This window comes from Chelmon rostratus, chromosome 12 (genome assembly GCF_017976325.1).
Source record: "Chelmon rostratus isolate fCheRos1 chromosome 12, fCheRos1.pri, whole genome shotgun sequence".
NCBI lineage: Eukaryota > Metazoa > Chordata > Actinopteri > Chaetodontiformes > Chaetodontidae > Chelmon > Chelmon rostratus.
In genome coordinates, this window is record NC_055669.1 from 6,798,204 (window position 1) to 6,812,207 (window position 14,004).

Genomic DNA, 14,004 nt, shown 5'->3' on the forward strand with positions numbered 1-14,004 from the left:
TTTCAAACTGAGCACACATCTGTCCGATTATACCAGAATTTGTACCAGAATGCAATATACTGTGTGTTTTTCCAGTTGAAGAGCGGAGAAGTGATTTACCCCTCACTGCTTCATCTGAATATTTTGAAAGACCTAGAGGCAACTGTGTTGCATTTCACATGAAAACAAAGGTTGGAGAAATGTCCAAACAAGTGAACAGGTCTTTGTGTAGCTGGCTTTCATGACTTTCTCATGACTTAATTGTTGATCTTATGAGCAATTCTGATCATGATCCATTAAATGCTCAGAAAGCTGCAGGGGTCATTAGTGTAGTTATTTTGATATTTAGGTTTCTTTTGAGCAATAATTAAGTGAACTCAGCGTAACCCTAACCATCTTCTCCAGACTCCATTCATTATATAAAAATGTGCCAAAACGCCTTTAATGTTTGCTCTTAATGAACGTCATATCGGTTCTGCTTCAGGGCTGCATAAGCTTTTACTGATAGAAAATGATAAAAATGGCCTACTGTAGGCTTGGTTGAACACAAGGCATTCCACAAATACAGCATTTGAGTTCATTTGAGATCAGAGTTTGTTCAATAGTTTAGTTCATTTGTGGTTATGTTCTATGTAATGTGTTGTATGATTACCCCGATGAAGGCCAAAAGCCAAAATACAATAAAGTTGTTCTTACACGACAGTTGTGGCTGGAGTTTTGACCTTTTCAGCTTTTAACTCTGTGTAAGAGAAAAGGCACAATTTATGGGCACGTCATGTCAGAAAACAAGTAGCATTTTTCCTTTAAAGTTTCCTTTTAAGTCCTCCGCAGACCTAAGCGTATATCCTTTACAGCACACAATAATTCTCCATAACCACGTCACTACAGTTACGATACACGCTGTATTATATAGTAGGCTTACCTGTCACTGTGCACTGGAAGAAAAGGTTTGATGAGTCAGCATATTATAAAAGTTAGTGAAAGATCAACAGAACTCTCTGTGAGCAATAAGCAAAGTTATTGCACAATGTCTGTATTTGTAGCTGTGCTGGAAATAGCACAGAGTTAAAACACACTAACATTCATAAACTGTTGTGTCAAAAAGGTCTGTATTATGACCATTAGAAAGAAAAGTTGGTGAAAGTTCAATCAGATCGATAAATGCTGAGGTAATTTTAACTCTGGGTTTCTGGTCAAAGAAGGTGTTCTGAAGATACCACAGAGCCACAGAGGAAAGTACAAGAGAGACAGCTGGTTAAATTATCACAAGACTTCCATACAGATGCTGTCTCATCCACCCTGAAATATACTGTCCAGGGTTTAAACATTAATGGCCATTGTTTAAAGGTCATCCTCTGGCAGCACCTCAAAACTAGAAGTCCGCTCCTGAACATGGCTGACTTTGGAGAGATCCTCCGGAATATCGGAGAGTTTGGGTTATTTCAGAAGATCACCCTTTTTGCTCTTTGCTTCCCAAATGTCATTCTACCTTTTCACTTTGCCAGTTTATTTTTTGTCCAGTCAGATCCAGAGCGACACTGTAACACAGACTGGATCCTCAGAGCTGATCCTAACCTGACCGCGGGTGAGCAGCTGAACCTGACTCTGCCCCGGGAGGAGGACGGGACCTTCAGCAGGTGTCGGATGTTTGTCCCTGTGGACTGGGACATTAGTGCCATCAGGGAGCACGGACTCAATGAGACCACAGGGTGCCAGCATGGATGGGTGTACTACAACACGCTGTATGAAGCCACCATCGTCACTGATGTGAGTGATAGCTCTGTTTAATGCAATCCAAATATGAATTATATTTATACGTTTTCTTCCTTAACCATTTAATTTTTCCTGCAGTTTGATCTTGTTTGTGAGCACACTAATTTGTTGGAAGTGGCACAAGCTGTGTTGATGGCTGGCATTCTCGTTGGTTGTCTCTTATTTGGACCTTTTGCTGAATCGTAAGTGCTTGAAATTGTGCAGAATATGTGTTCTCGGTGCTGCATCTTATCACCTTTGCTAACCACACGAGTTTTATCTGTTCCAGGTTTGGTCGTAAACGAGCAGCTCAGATTCCAGTTGTTGTGATGCTCATATTTACTGTAACAACTGGACTATGTCCCAACTTCTATTTATATTTGGCATCCCAGTTCCTTGTGGGAATTGGCTATGGAGGTTATCGACTGAATGGTGTTATATTGGGTACAGTATATTCTATCTTTGTACATTTGAACACGTTAACTTTATTTATTTATTCATTTTGGTCAGTTATTTTAAGCCATGTGTTTAACTGTTTATACTGCAAACTCACAAGTTGTTGTCTTCATCTGAATTTGAATAAACTCATAGATAATTTATTGAGAACTTTTTTAGACATTGCAACTGAGGGATTTTTTTATGGAAGCCCGAAACTGACAAAATGTAGTACAAATTCGACAATTCAAAAATGTAACTGAATACATCAATAAATTACTTTGTTAGTTAAATAATTAAAATTGAATGCAAAATTAGTCGATTTACCTTTAATTAATTACCTTTAATTCATCTTCTATTTGTATTTTACAGAAGCCGAGAACGGCCAGGTCCGTATAAATTTTTTTTTTACCGTTTTCTCGTGAATAGAATTAATTATTTCGTTATCTCGAGATAACAAAGACTGTTTTCCCGTGATAACAAATTAAATCATTTGGTTCTCGGCTTCCGTATAGCCTACACGCAGAGCCTCCAACAGGACGACAGTTAATTTGATGACAAGGGAACACAGAGCCGAGGTGGATTTCTAGCCGAGTTTGGCTCCGGACAACTCAGAGTTGAGTCAGGAGAGAGGAGTGCTCACAGAGCTAACATTAGCGCAGCAGCGTCTGGAAGCTGCTGCAGTCAGTCCACCAGGAATCGCCTCGGCATTGTAATGGTCTCTGTCATCGTTGCTGAAGGCTGTGTGTTGCTCCGGTCCGGAGTTATTCATTGTAAACGTGCTGTTTGTTAGGATGTCTTACTGTTAGCTGCTAATTTAGCAAGATGTTTGCACAAGCATACTCAAAATACTATTAAAATTGTCTAAAAAACAGCTGTCTCAAAACAAAACTTGGTCGACATGAGTGAACACAGCATAGAGCAGTGGGAACGTGAGTGGGAACAGTGCTCGTTAGGTCTGCTGACAGCAAGGTTTGCTTTGCTAGTTACTGTGATTTTAAACACAAGTTGTTGTTCACAATGTATCGTTCATCATAAACAATTGATGCTTAGCCTGGCGGGGGGGCAAGAAAAGCCTGACGGCCCGCCAGGCCTATAAAGCACTGGGGGAAACCCTGAACTTTAAATACAAAGGGGCATACTTCCTCTGATTATAAACACATTTTACTTTCATCACTGTAATGCACTGTGCCGCACTAACCATAATGTAAACACACTCATCACATCGCTGCTAATAAACACTTTATCAAGCTACATCGTGCTAAATTAGCACTAGCCTTCGTTAGGGATTTGTCTGTGTAGAAACCCCCGAAATCGAGAACCAGTCTATGCTGAGAACCAAACAATTTAATTCTTTATCACGGGAAAACGGTCTTTGTTATCTCGAGATAATGAAATAATTAATTTGTTTTCACGAGAAAAGGGTAAAAAAAAAATTATACGGACCTGGCCGTTCTCAGGTTCCGTAGTATTTCACAAGCTTGTTTATTTATTTTTTCAGTGTATATTCATATCCAGCATTTTGTCCCATTTATGCTCATGCTGAACAGAGCTGGGCCTCATTTGGCTATTGTTGGCACAGTCTAATTTTGACATTAATGCCTTTTGTGGATTTACGTTCCAAATATTCTTTTCAGTTTGGGCTTCTGAAATACTGGTGATGTTTATCAGTTGGGTCCTGCTGAGCAGTGGTGTTGAGTTGAAGAGACCTTTATTAACAAGCAGTATCAGATCAGAGAGAGATTCAGTGTCAGATCAGAAGACTCTGCCCTGAACACACAGACAACAAAATATATAGCATGGCGTTTTGTCTAAATCCACCCATATCTTTCTTATCTCAAAGACCAGGTCATGCTCTGGGCATTGTCCCACGAATGTTCTTCTTTACAACAATCTGTATCTCCCTCTATAGGAGATTTACATCCTAATAGCCCCTCAAACATTACCACCTCTGGTTTATCTTTTCCTGATCAGACCCTACGAGGCCCTGCATGGCCTCACATACCACAACTAAGAGTGGTCTACATTCCAAACATCAGTTTATCAGTGTTTGCTTTTACCTTTTTAAACCCTTTATCTGCAAAAATGAAAAAAGTGTTCCCCAGGAAGCTAAATATTTTAGAAAAGTGTATTCATCAAATGTGTTTTCATCACAGATCCATCCACTAGTTCTTTAATTCCCTTTTCTTCCCAATTGCCTCTAATACCATCAGTTACATCGTCTGGGACTGGAGGATTATTCCACCAGGGACTGTGTTTAAATAGAATATTACCAGCTTGTGGCTTTTCTGCCAGCGTTCAAATGTGTGGAACACAATCTGATTCTTTATAAGCTAATTCAAATTCTTTAATAAGCCCACAGCTGTAATGCCAGATAGCATGTTTTATAATTCGGTCAATTTTGGAAAGACATTTTTTTAGGATTGATTGAAATAAATACAGGAATTTTGGCAAGACGTTAATTTTTATGATGTTTATCCTTCCAGTCAATGACATGAGTAAAGCTGTCCACTTCTGTTGGTCGTTTTTTAACCTTTTTCAGCAGTGGTAGATACGGTAGTTTGCTTGATAAGCTTTGTTCAAATCAATTATAGTTAGTCATAAGAATCGTTAAATTTTTCAAGACCTTTGAAATTAGTGTGGCAGGGTGAGGTGAGAGAGGCCACCAAGTAGTATGAGGGGGAGAACCGACAACGCCACCTGGGGAATTGCACCCCAGGAAATACCTCAAGAATATTAACGGTTGGAAGATTAGTAAAGCACACAGATTCGTTCTGAAACAGGACAGGAACGTATTGTTTTAAATAAATCAATTATTTATTGAAAATCAGTATAAACAGGCAGGGCTGGAACTGCAAAGGAAGAGGGAAAAATTAACTAGTCAAAATAAAACTAAATCAACAAACACTGGAAGGGGTTATAAACATTTTTATTGCAATATTGTCTAAAAAACGCCTTAACAAATACAATCAAAAAAACAGAGATGTGATAAAATACCTAAAAAACTCAGCCCAACATAACCTAAAGAAAAGAGTGAGCAGAGACCATCAGTGGGGAGGCAGACTACTATGTAGGGGTGCCTAAAGGTGCCACCACTATTCACCTCAGTGAAACACAGCAAACCTCACAGCAATCCTAAGAACAATCATGTCCCGGTGCCTTTACTTACATGCAATGTGTAGGAACCTTACCCGGGGTACCTAGCCTCCCCAACAAAATGGTGCTCCACTTCACTAAAAGAAAAATACTAATAACAAAATTAACAAATACAGCAACCCAGATGTTTTAATATATTCAAAGAAATAACTCAATAGGATGTAAAAGCAAATCAGAGTGAGAACAAAACTAAGCACAAAATACAAAAAGCAAAACAGGAAACCAAACAACAAAACAAAAGCAAAACAAGGGCAAAACAGCATTAAGTAACATGAACCATCTATATTACCAGACCACTACAGCAGGAGAGGGCTCAGACACCACTGCTACCTTCAGCCTTACAGTGCAGCAAACAGCAGCCACCACACACAGGAACTGTATGGTGGTAATTCGAAACTTATGGATGCTAATCACCATAAAGCTCAACAGAAGAAGAGGGCAACAACTGCCATTGGTCATCAGTACAGTGTGGCAGGCATTTTCCTCTCAGGCTGGAACGCTTAAATGCTGTTATCAAAAGGATAATCTTGCGCTGTTGTGTTACAGGTTGAAAGTTGATTCACCCCATAATGTGTTACCAGTTTTTTGGGGTTAAAAATATTATTGAGGATTATTATTTATATGTTTATTTTTACACTCAGTTTGAATTATTTAACTAAGAGTACTTTTTATTGGTAGATTCAGTTTTATTGTATTTGTTTGACTACTCTGATAGGCCTAACCTTTTACTACATTCTGGCACTTTTGGGGCTCCATAAATTCTGGCAGAAGTAGAGACATTAGGGTAAACTGTCACTGATTTCCTGTTTTTAGCTACTGAATGGATCGGGGTGTCTAAAAGATCATGGGGAGCATGTATCACTCAGCTATTTGGTGCAGTTGGACAGTGCGTCCTTGCTGGCATGATCTACTTTATCAGAGACTGGAGACTGGCTCAACTCATCACAGCAGCTCCCTTTGCAGTGATTGCTATTTACATATGGTGAGCATTACCCCTTTTTATTACCAGGTAATGCTTTAAATGTAAATTACAGGTTACTGATACGTGCCACTGTCCTTGTTTCTCATAGGTTCATTCCAGAGTCAGCCAGGTGGTTGTTGGGCAGAGGAAGGACAGCAGAGGCTAAACAGCTGATTACCAAAGTGGCAGCTATCAACAAACGCACTCTTCCAGAATCTCTGCTGGAAAAGGTACGTATCCTTTACAAAGAAAGCTTCATTGTATCAAGACGGAAATGGAATATGACATATACTGATAATAGCAAAGACGTGATGTGTTTTATTTATTTATGGTGAAAAAACTCTTACATAAGAACATGTCTAAAATATATTGAACACATGTGCAGCGTAATGCAATCTAATACAATAGCCCTGCAGGAACCTCAGCTACCTACAGTGGACTGTTTTACACAGATGGCTTGGAAACACTAGAATGAATACTGGATTGCATTTTTTTTAGTTATTTAGGATAAAATAATAAAATGGCTTACTGTATATGAAGACTGAATAATACAACAGAGCCCCCTCACTGACACGGTGTGAACAAAAAACGAATACTTTTTCCAAGGCTGTTGGATTATATGATCTGTTAACATGCGTAAGCAAGTGTTACCATGATATTGTGTTCACCCCCTGTGCATTCCAGATTGTTGAGAAAGAAACTGAGAAAAGGGGAGGCATAATAATTCTAATCCAATCATCTGTGCTTAGGAAGTATTTCTTAACCATAATATTGGCATGGTAAGTTACATTTTATGCTGCACAAACTCTACTGAGCCTATAAATGATACATTGAGATGCTGAAGTAATAGTTTGCGCGTCTAATACTTGTTTTTTTTTTGAAATCCTCAGGTTCTCATTGAATGTTACCTACTACTGCCTTTCATTCAATGTGGGAAATTTTGGCTTGGACATCTTCCTGACACAGCTCATGTTTGGGCTGACTGAATTACCAGCTCATATACTTTGCATCTGGCTGTTAGAAGCACTGGGGAGAAAGATCTCACTGATGTCGACACTTCTGATTGGGGGATTCTTGTGCACATTAATCCTAGCTGTTCCTCAAGGTAAAGCACTTTCGGTGTGCTCATTCAGATAGTGTTTATCTGACTTTTTTCTGCTTTTAGATGCACTAGCAGCTAGTGGCTAACAGCTGGGAGTGGATGTGTTGTTGAGTTAGTCAGTGCTAAATCTTGGTCTGCTGTGAAATATCTCTGGATGGATTGCCATGAAGTTTGATCCAGCCATTCCTCTTTCGTGTAGACCAGTCGTTTACATATTTGGTCGTTACATTACATTGAACATTTTGGGTCTCCATAGCAGAAACAGTTCAGAAAAGAGGCGGCACACTTCAGAGTCATTTCCTGCATCTGTGGGTGTCGCCACTGCCCCTTCAGGAGACGAGGCGCAGGTCCTGAGGTGATTCACTTCAATGGGAGAAGCGAACATGAGCACAGATTATGACCAATTTTTTTGCCCCACAGTCATTGAAGTAAATATCGGGCCCATTTTTCACGAGCCACATATCTTCTGAACATTCTGACACTAAAATGGTGTTTTTCAGACAGACAAATCAGGATAAAATGAACTCTGTTCGAGACATGTCTCTGCCTCAGCAACACATTCTTACGAGCTCTGGAGGTCTGGAGTGAGCATATTAAGCTAGCAGATAAAAATGAGTGCAAACATGAACTTTGTACTGTATCTAGTGTTGTATTGTTTTGACATGGACAAGCAGTAGTCCATCAGCATTACTGATGGACAACTCCATCAGCACTGCTGGACTGCTGCTATGGAATGTGTTAAAAATGCCCAGTGGGATTTGGGGGGTCACCGTGCCAATTTAGGAGACGGGACGTTTGCACCAGTTCATACCATTGGTGGAGCTTATAATGGGTAATCTTTAGTTAAAGTGTGTCTTTGTCAATAGTTAACATTGTCATTGTGACCATCCTACCATGCGGACAATAGTATTGCCTTGAACTGTACCTAAGTACACACCATAGGTATTTTAAGGATTTTTTAGCTGCACTTGTGGTCGCAGGGCTCTAGCGATGGCACTTTTGGTCAGTCGGTCAGTCCACCACTTTGGTCCTAAGCAAAATATCTCAGGAAATATTGGACCGTTTGCCTCAGCCTAAGAACAACCTCACAGGGTGTTTGTGTGGCCATAGACTCTGTGTCTTGCTCTACAGTAGTTTTTTCATTTATCTGACTCTGTATTGTTCTGTTGAAGGTGACGCTGTTGCTGTGACCGTGTTAGTAACCGCAGGACGTTTTTTCACAAACTGGGCAGGATCCGTATGCAATGTGTACGTTCAGGAGCTGTTCCCAACATCTGTTCGGTAAGATGAGTCACTCCAACTCACGGCAGTGAATCATACAGTTCACCATTGCAGTCTTCTTCAGATTACACCTGCCTGAATGTTGGTCAACTAGTTGTTGGTGTAAGTGTGACTGGTCAAACAGTACAATTACAAGTCAAAACATAATAATATAGTACTCAACTCTGATCGGTTGTGACTCCACTGAGGACACCGGCATGGTTACTGCTGGCTTGCCTGATATTTGTTTCATTATTTAAAAAAAAATGTACAGCATGCAATTTCTGCCACTAGGGGCCTCTCAGTCAAAACAATAACAAAAGGCTAGTTTGATGACTTTGTGAAGTAGCATGGGATCATGGGAGTTGTTGTCTTGATTGTAATAAAACAACCGTTGCTGATGAAAAGAAGGTAACGTAGTGAAGCTTTATTCAAGTTACATTTAGTTAATTTCGCCAACTTCCTTCCTCATTGTCTGACATACAGTATCATCTGGTGTTTCCTGTGTTTCCCCAGAAGTCACAGCAACTAGAGGACATGAGGCCATTGAGAGGCAAACAAATGCACCATTACCTTAAATAGAATTACAAATTTATTTGGGTTTAAACATTGTGGGAAACTTTTGGGATAATGTTATGATAAAGAAAATGTAGGTCTGAATGAATATGTAGGTCTAGTCGTTGCATATTATACCTTTAAATAGTAGACTTGGTCAATTAGTTTAGGAAAGTGACAAATATGATCAATACATGGGTCAGCTTAGTTTTTTCTTTACACCTTTGCTTAAGTGTTAATCATTTGTTGCAGTCAAACTGGTGGAATAAACACATGAAAAATAGTATTTCAGGCACTTCATGACCACGTGGAAATACTTTAACAAGCTGTGCATGGCTGAGCTCTATATGTTTCTGTTTCAGACAAACTGCCTCTGGTTTGGGCTCAATCGCAAGCAGAGCTGGTGGCCTGCTGTCTCCGTTGCTCAACATGTTGGCCGTGTATCACTGGTCCATACCCACCATAGTTTTCAGCAGCCTTACTCTGGTCAGTGGAGCTCTCTGCTTCCTGCTTCCTGAGACCAGGAGAATAGAGCTTCCTGATTCGACAGATGAGGCCGAAAGCAACAGGTAAGCAAGCTGCAAGCTGATGGTATTTTCTGAAAGCACCTCCATCATGCCGTGATGGTGCACAGTCGATGCATCTGTCAGTGTTAGTGAAGTGTGCAGTTCGACAACTCCTCAAGATGTATTATTGCATGTGTGAATTAGATAAGGCTGTCTGTAAATCTGTCTGTTCTGTATGCTTCAGGGGTTAAGCAGGAAAAGCCTGCTGACCCATTTATGTGAAAGCATGCCTTCTGAAGGAAACTCAATCAATGCAGTCATGATTTTAAAGACACAAAATGTATTGTTTGTTTGACAACCCTGATTCCAAAAACAGTTGGGACACTGTATAAATCAAAAATAATATAATTCATGAATTATCATCCTCAGATATGAAAACATGGACCAGGATCAAGAAGGACTACCAAATAGCTTTAATTTTGTAGTTTTGTTGAGAAAAGGATTAGAGTGAAACGTATTATAGAAAGGGTAAGCTGTAACACATTGAAACACCATCCAGCTGAACTAACATATATTTCTGTGTATTCCTTTTTTCCCACAGAAATAAGTCCACCCTGAAGAACCAAAGTGAAGCAAAAAAGCCTGCACACTGCAAATCTACCAAACTGTAGTCTGTTGTTGCTGATACTCAGCATGGTAATGTTGATTGGTCGGCTGGTTTGTCTGTCCACTTTGGTCCAATAACTCTGAATATTTGGTGACTCCCCTGAGCATTCCCCTAAAGCCGCCAAATTTCTGCTTGTACGAAGAAACTCTCCATTAGTTTTCTTGTTCTGCCATCCTCAAGCGAAATGTCACCTTTACACACAAGATATCCCAAAAACTCAAGAGCTGATGTCTTGGGAAGTGAGTGCCGACACTCATGCTCACAAAGTGGTGAACCCTTTTAATTTCAGTGACACCATGGCTTTAACTTTATTCTGTATTCAGATCCCCATTAGCTTCTACAAAGTGGTCACTAGCATACCTGGGGTCCGTACAAAACAAGAACAATAATAAAAAAAAACAATCAGAGTCACATAGTGTCAACACAAAAGACACACCAAATACAAAGATCAGAAAACAAACGACCCGACTTCACACATGAGACTGCAAACAGTAGCAGCCTACAATGGAAACAAGAGTAAACTGTCACACACCCACGGCATCAAAAAACCTCTTCACAGAACAGTTCTCATGATGCAGTTCGTTCATGGGTGACCGGATGACCAGTGCTCACATATACCCATGACAAACACCAGTACATGCCAGCTTATCATTGAGGAAGTGTGGTGCATGAATAACAGAAGACTTTATTTCAATTTAGGCTTGTCAAATGGCCAAGATAGTCTTCTGTGCATATCACACACATTAGTAGCAGTAGAAAGAACAAAGAAGAGCTAGACTGGCAGCCCTCTTCTGTACAGTTTTTTCAAATAGATTTTTCAGCAACATTCAACCAGATGACTGGGCAACACCATTCCTACCAGAAAGTGAAACATATGCAGAACCTTTCCCGGAAATATCTATGCTCTTTTCCATCTTAGAGATGATGTAATCAGTCTTTTCAAAACAGTAAGTTATTTAACGCACTTCTTGTGCCATCCTCAGCACAAACGTTCTATTTTCAGTCCGTTGGTCCTTCAGTTTTCACAGTGTTTACCTTGAAGTAGCATTGGAAATACATTTGTAACTATTATCTTTTTTCTGAGATCTGATTTCCATATCCATATCTGAAATATGATTTCCAACGTTCTCAATAAAACCTGTTCACAGTGGTGTTTGTGGATTTTTCTGAATGGCAGGAACATTGTGGAAAAATATGTCACAGTATTTTGAAATCTGCACACCCCATCACCCCAAAAAATCTGAAAACAACAAAGAACAAATAGACAATAAAATTCGAAACAGAATAAAATCAACTATATGTATGTACATTTAATACAAAAGAGTTTAAAAATAGTATTGCATTGAGAAGGACGGCTCAGGCTATTAAGATAGCACCACCTCCTGGCCTGTTGACATAACCATATAAGTAAAATCAAATTGAAGAGCACTCAGTAACCCCTGATCCTGCCTGTGACAGGAAACACATCTAGATGTTTGCTTTTTCATACCCCCTAATTAAAACCAAGTTTTTATCTAGAGGGTATGAAAAATAAAGGTTAATGGAAAATGATGGAAGATGGAAAAAAAAAGAGTCAGAGTCATATAAAAACTGATTCTGTGTAGGTCCAGAGGAGGGCGCTGGTGCATTGCTGGTTAGATTATGACATACTAGCTGGGTTTCCATCCAAATGTACCACAAATTTTGACTGAATTTCAAGAAAATTGGCAAAAGAAAATGCAAATAAATGTTGGTTTACATCCACTAACATTATGTGATTATTAGGATTATTTTGAAAAAGGCAAAAACACCTCGTGAGAGTGTAAAAACTCAATTACTAATGAGAATTAATTTCTAAAGCTCCTTGTCATCTTTGGGTTGTGTGATTATATCGCTTACATTCCACTTTGTTTTTGTAAGGGCTTTTAAAAAGGCAGCTGGACTTGCTTGAGGTTCTAGAGGAAGGTTTACCTCTCATTTAAGAGGCCTCCTCTGTTCTGACTGGTGGGGAATGCCAGGCATTTATCCTCTTGCAGGATCGTTCACACCTTTGGAGTTGCTAAGGTCATATGTGAGTCGCTGACCCACACAGCCATCATGTCAGTCATATTGGTCACGTGATTCATGGTGTGAATGTTTTTATTGTTTAAAAATGTTTTGTTTTGGTATAGTTTTCATCATTTAAAAATGTTCGATGTCGTCAAAGGCAGTGGTCAATTCTAAAAGGACAAGAATGGAGTATTAACCTTTGTCTGCATGCACATGAATATCATTGGTTACTCTCAGTAAACCAGACTGATATTTGTCAAAGACTTTATGACCTTAAACAAACTTCACAAGTTGGAGAGTGACATTTTTTTTAAGGATTTTGGATAAAAAAGGAATTTTGGAGGTCTATCATTCTCCAAATGGACTGCGTCTAGAGACGTTTTTTTTGAGAAACGGCTCCACACTGGCAATTTTAGAAAAGTCAGGGACGGACCCAGATGTGAAGAGAGTGGGTGAAAATATATATATATATATATATATATATATATATATATATATATATATATATATATATATATATATATATAGATAGATAGATAGATAGACTTTATTATTTATTTATATGGGAAACTGCAGTGCAGCAGCAGCATTACACACAGTGAAATAAGTGAAAAATTGTGAAATAAGACTATAAAGAACAAGCTATACATGATAAAATAGCAAAATAGTGAGCAGTAAAAAAAATATATACATAATAATAAAATAGCAAAATAGCAAACAGTAGTAATGAAAAGTATTGCACAAAAAAGAATATCTACAGCAAATGCAGTGTGTAAAAAATAAAGTGTACCGTGACTGTAAGCATAACACACAGTGAAAAAAGTGAACAAAAAAACCACCAGCAAGCTGGGACCGGAGAGACAGGAAAGATGGATTTTAGGAATTTTGTAGGAATTCATTAGACTTACTAGGGGAGGGATGCATATGACTTACAGTGTTTATGTGGATCTGCACAAAGATAGGAGCAAATTCAGACAAAAGTAGTAGACTAAAGCAATAAGGCTGAATGGTGTGGTTTGTAAAATAGACAGTGGAAAAGTGAACGTCAGACCACTGATCTTGCTTATAGATGGGAATGACAGGAGGAGGGGGATTTACAAGCTGGTTAATAGTGCTAAACAGGAACTCTGTGTTTATTATTATTAATGAAGCCAGAAAAATTAAAAAGCTGGGACCTGTTTTAAAAGGCAGAATTGTCAACAAATGGGAAATCTCTATTCCTGCAGCAACCCTTTAGGTCACCAAAATGGGGGTGTGGTGTGGAGGACCATAAGTAATAAGCTGCAGTGGGTGTAATGTCCTTCACGCAGGAACCTGTTTACCATCGGCCACTATGTACCACTACACACTGGGACCATACAGGTACTGATATCCAGCACTGCAGACAGGCTCTGAGCCAAGGTGACATCAGAAGGCAGGTGATCAGGTGGACCAGCAGCTGTGAGTCCCCCCCAGACCCCCCGAGGACTGAGCATACGTTGAAAAGAGTAGCAGCAGGCGGCACTGTGGTCGTAGGGGCCACGTTGACCCCTGGTGGCATGGAGCAGAGGGCAGCTGGTTCAAGGTGAGGTCAGTGGCGGTGAGGGGCATCACCAACTACCTT

General features: G+C 39.5%; 1 protein-coding gene across 1 annotated transcript; it reads left to right on the plus strand.

The window, feature by feature from the left end:
* Nucleotides 1-1,371: 1,371 nt before the first annotated feature.
* On the plus strand, nt 1,372-10,377 carry LOC121615563 (solute carrier family 22 member 13-like). The gene is made up of 10 exons (XM_041949946.1): nt 1,372-1,746; nt 1,831-1,934; nt 2,021-2,175; nt 6,136-6,304; nt 6,393-6,513; nt 6,968-7,062; nt 7,174-7,388; nt 8,558-8,666; nt 9,563-9,769; nt 10,308-10,377. Exons 1-10 carry the CDS (start codon nt 1,372-1,374, stop codon nt 10,375-10,377), a joined length of 1,620 nt encoding a protein of 539 aa, XP_041805880.1.
* The last annotated feature ends 3,627 nt before the right edge of the window (nt 10,378-14,004 follow it).

Bases quoted from the DNA above. Each gene is read 5' to 3' on its own strand.
- LOC121615563 (XM_041949946.1), top strand. From the start codon at position 1,372: ATGGCTGACTTTGGAGAGATCCTCCGGAATATCGGAGAGTTTGGGTTA. The intron at 2,176-6,135 runs GTACAGTATATT...TCCTGTTTTTAG, and splicing joins ACTGAATGGTGTTATATTGG to CTACTGAATGGATCGGGGTG. The intron at 9,770-10,307 runs GTAAGCAAGCTG...TTTTTCCCACAG, and splicing joins GATGAGGCCGAAAGCAACAG to AAATAAGTCCACCCTGAAGA.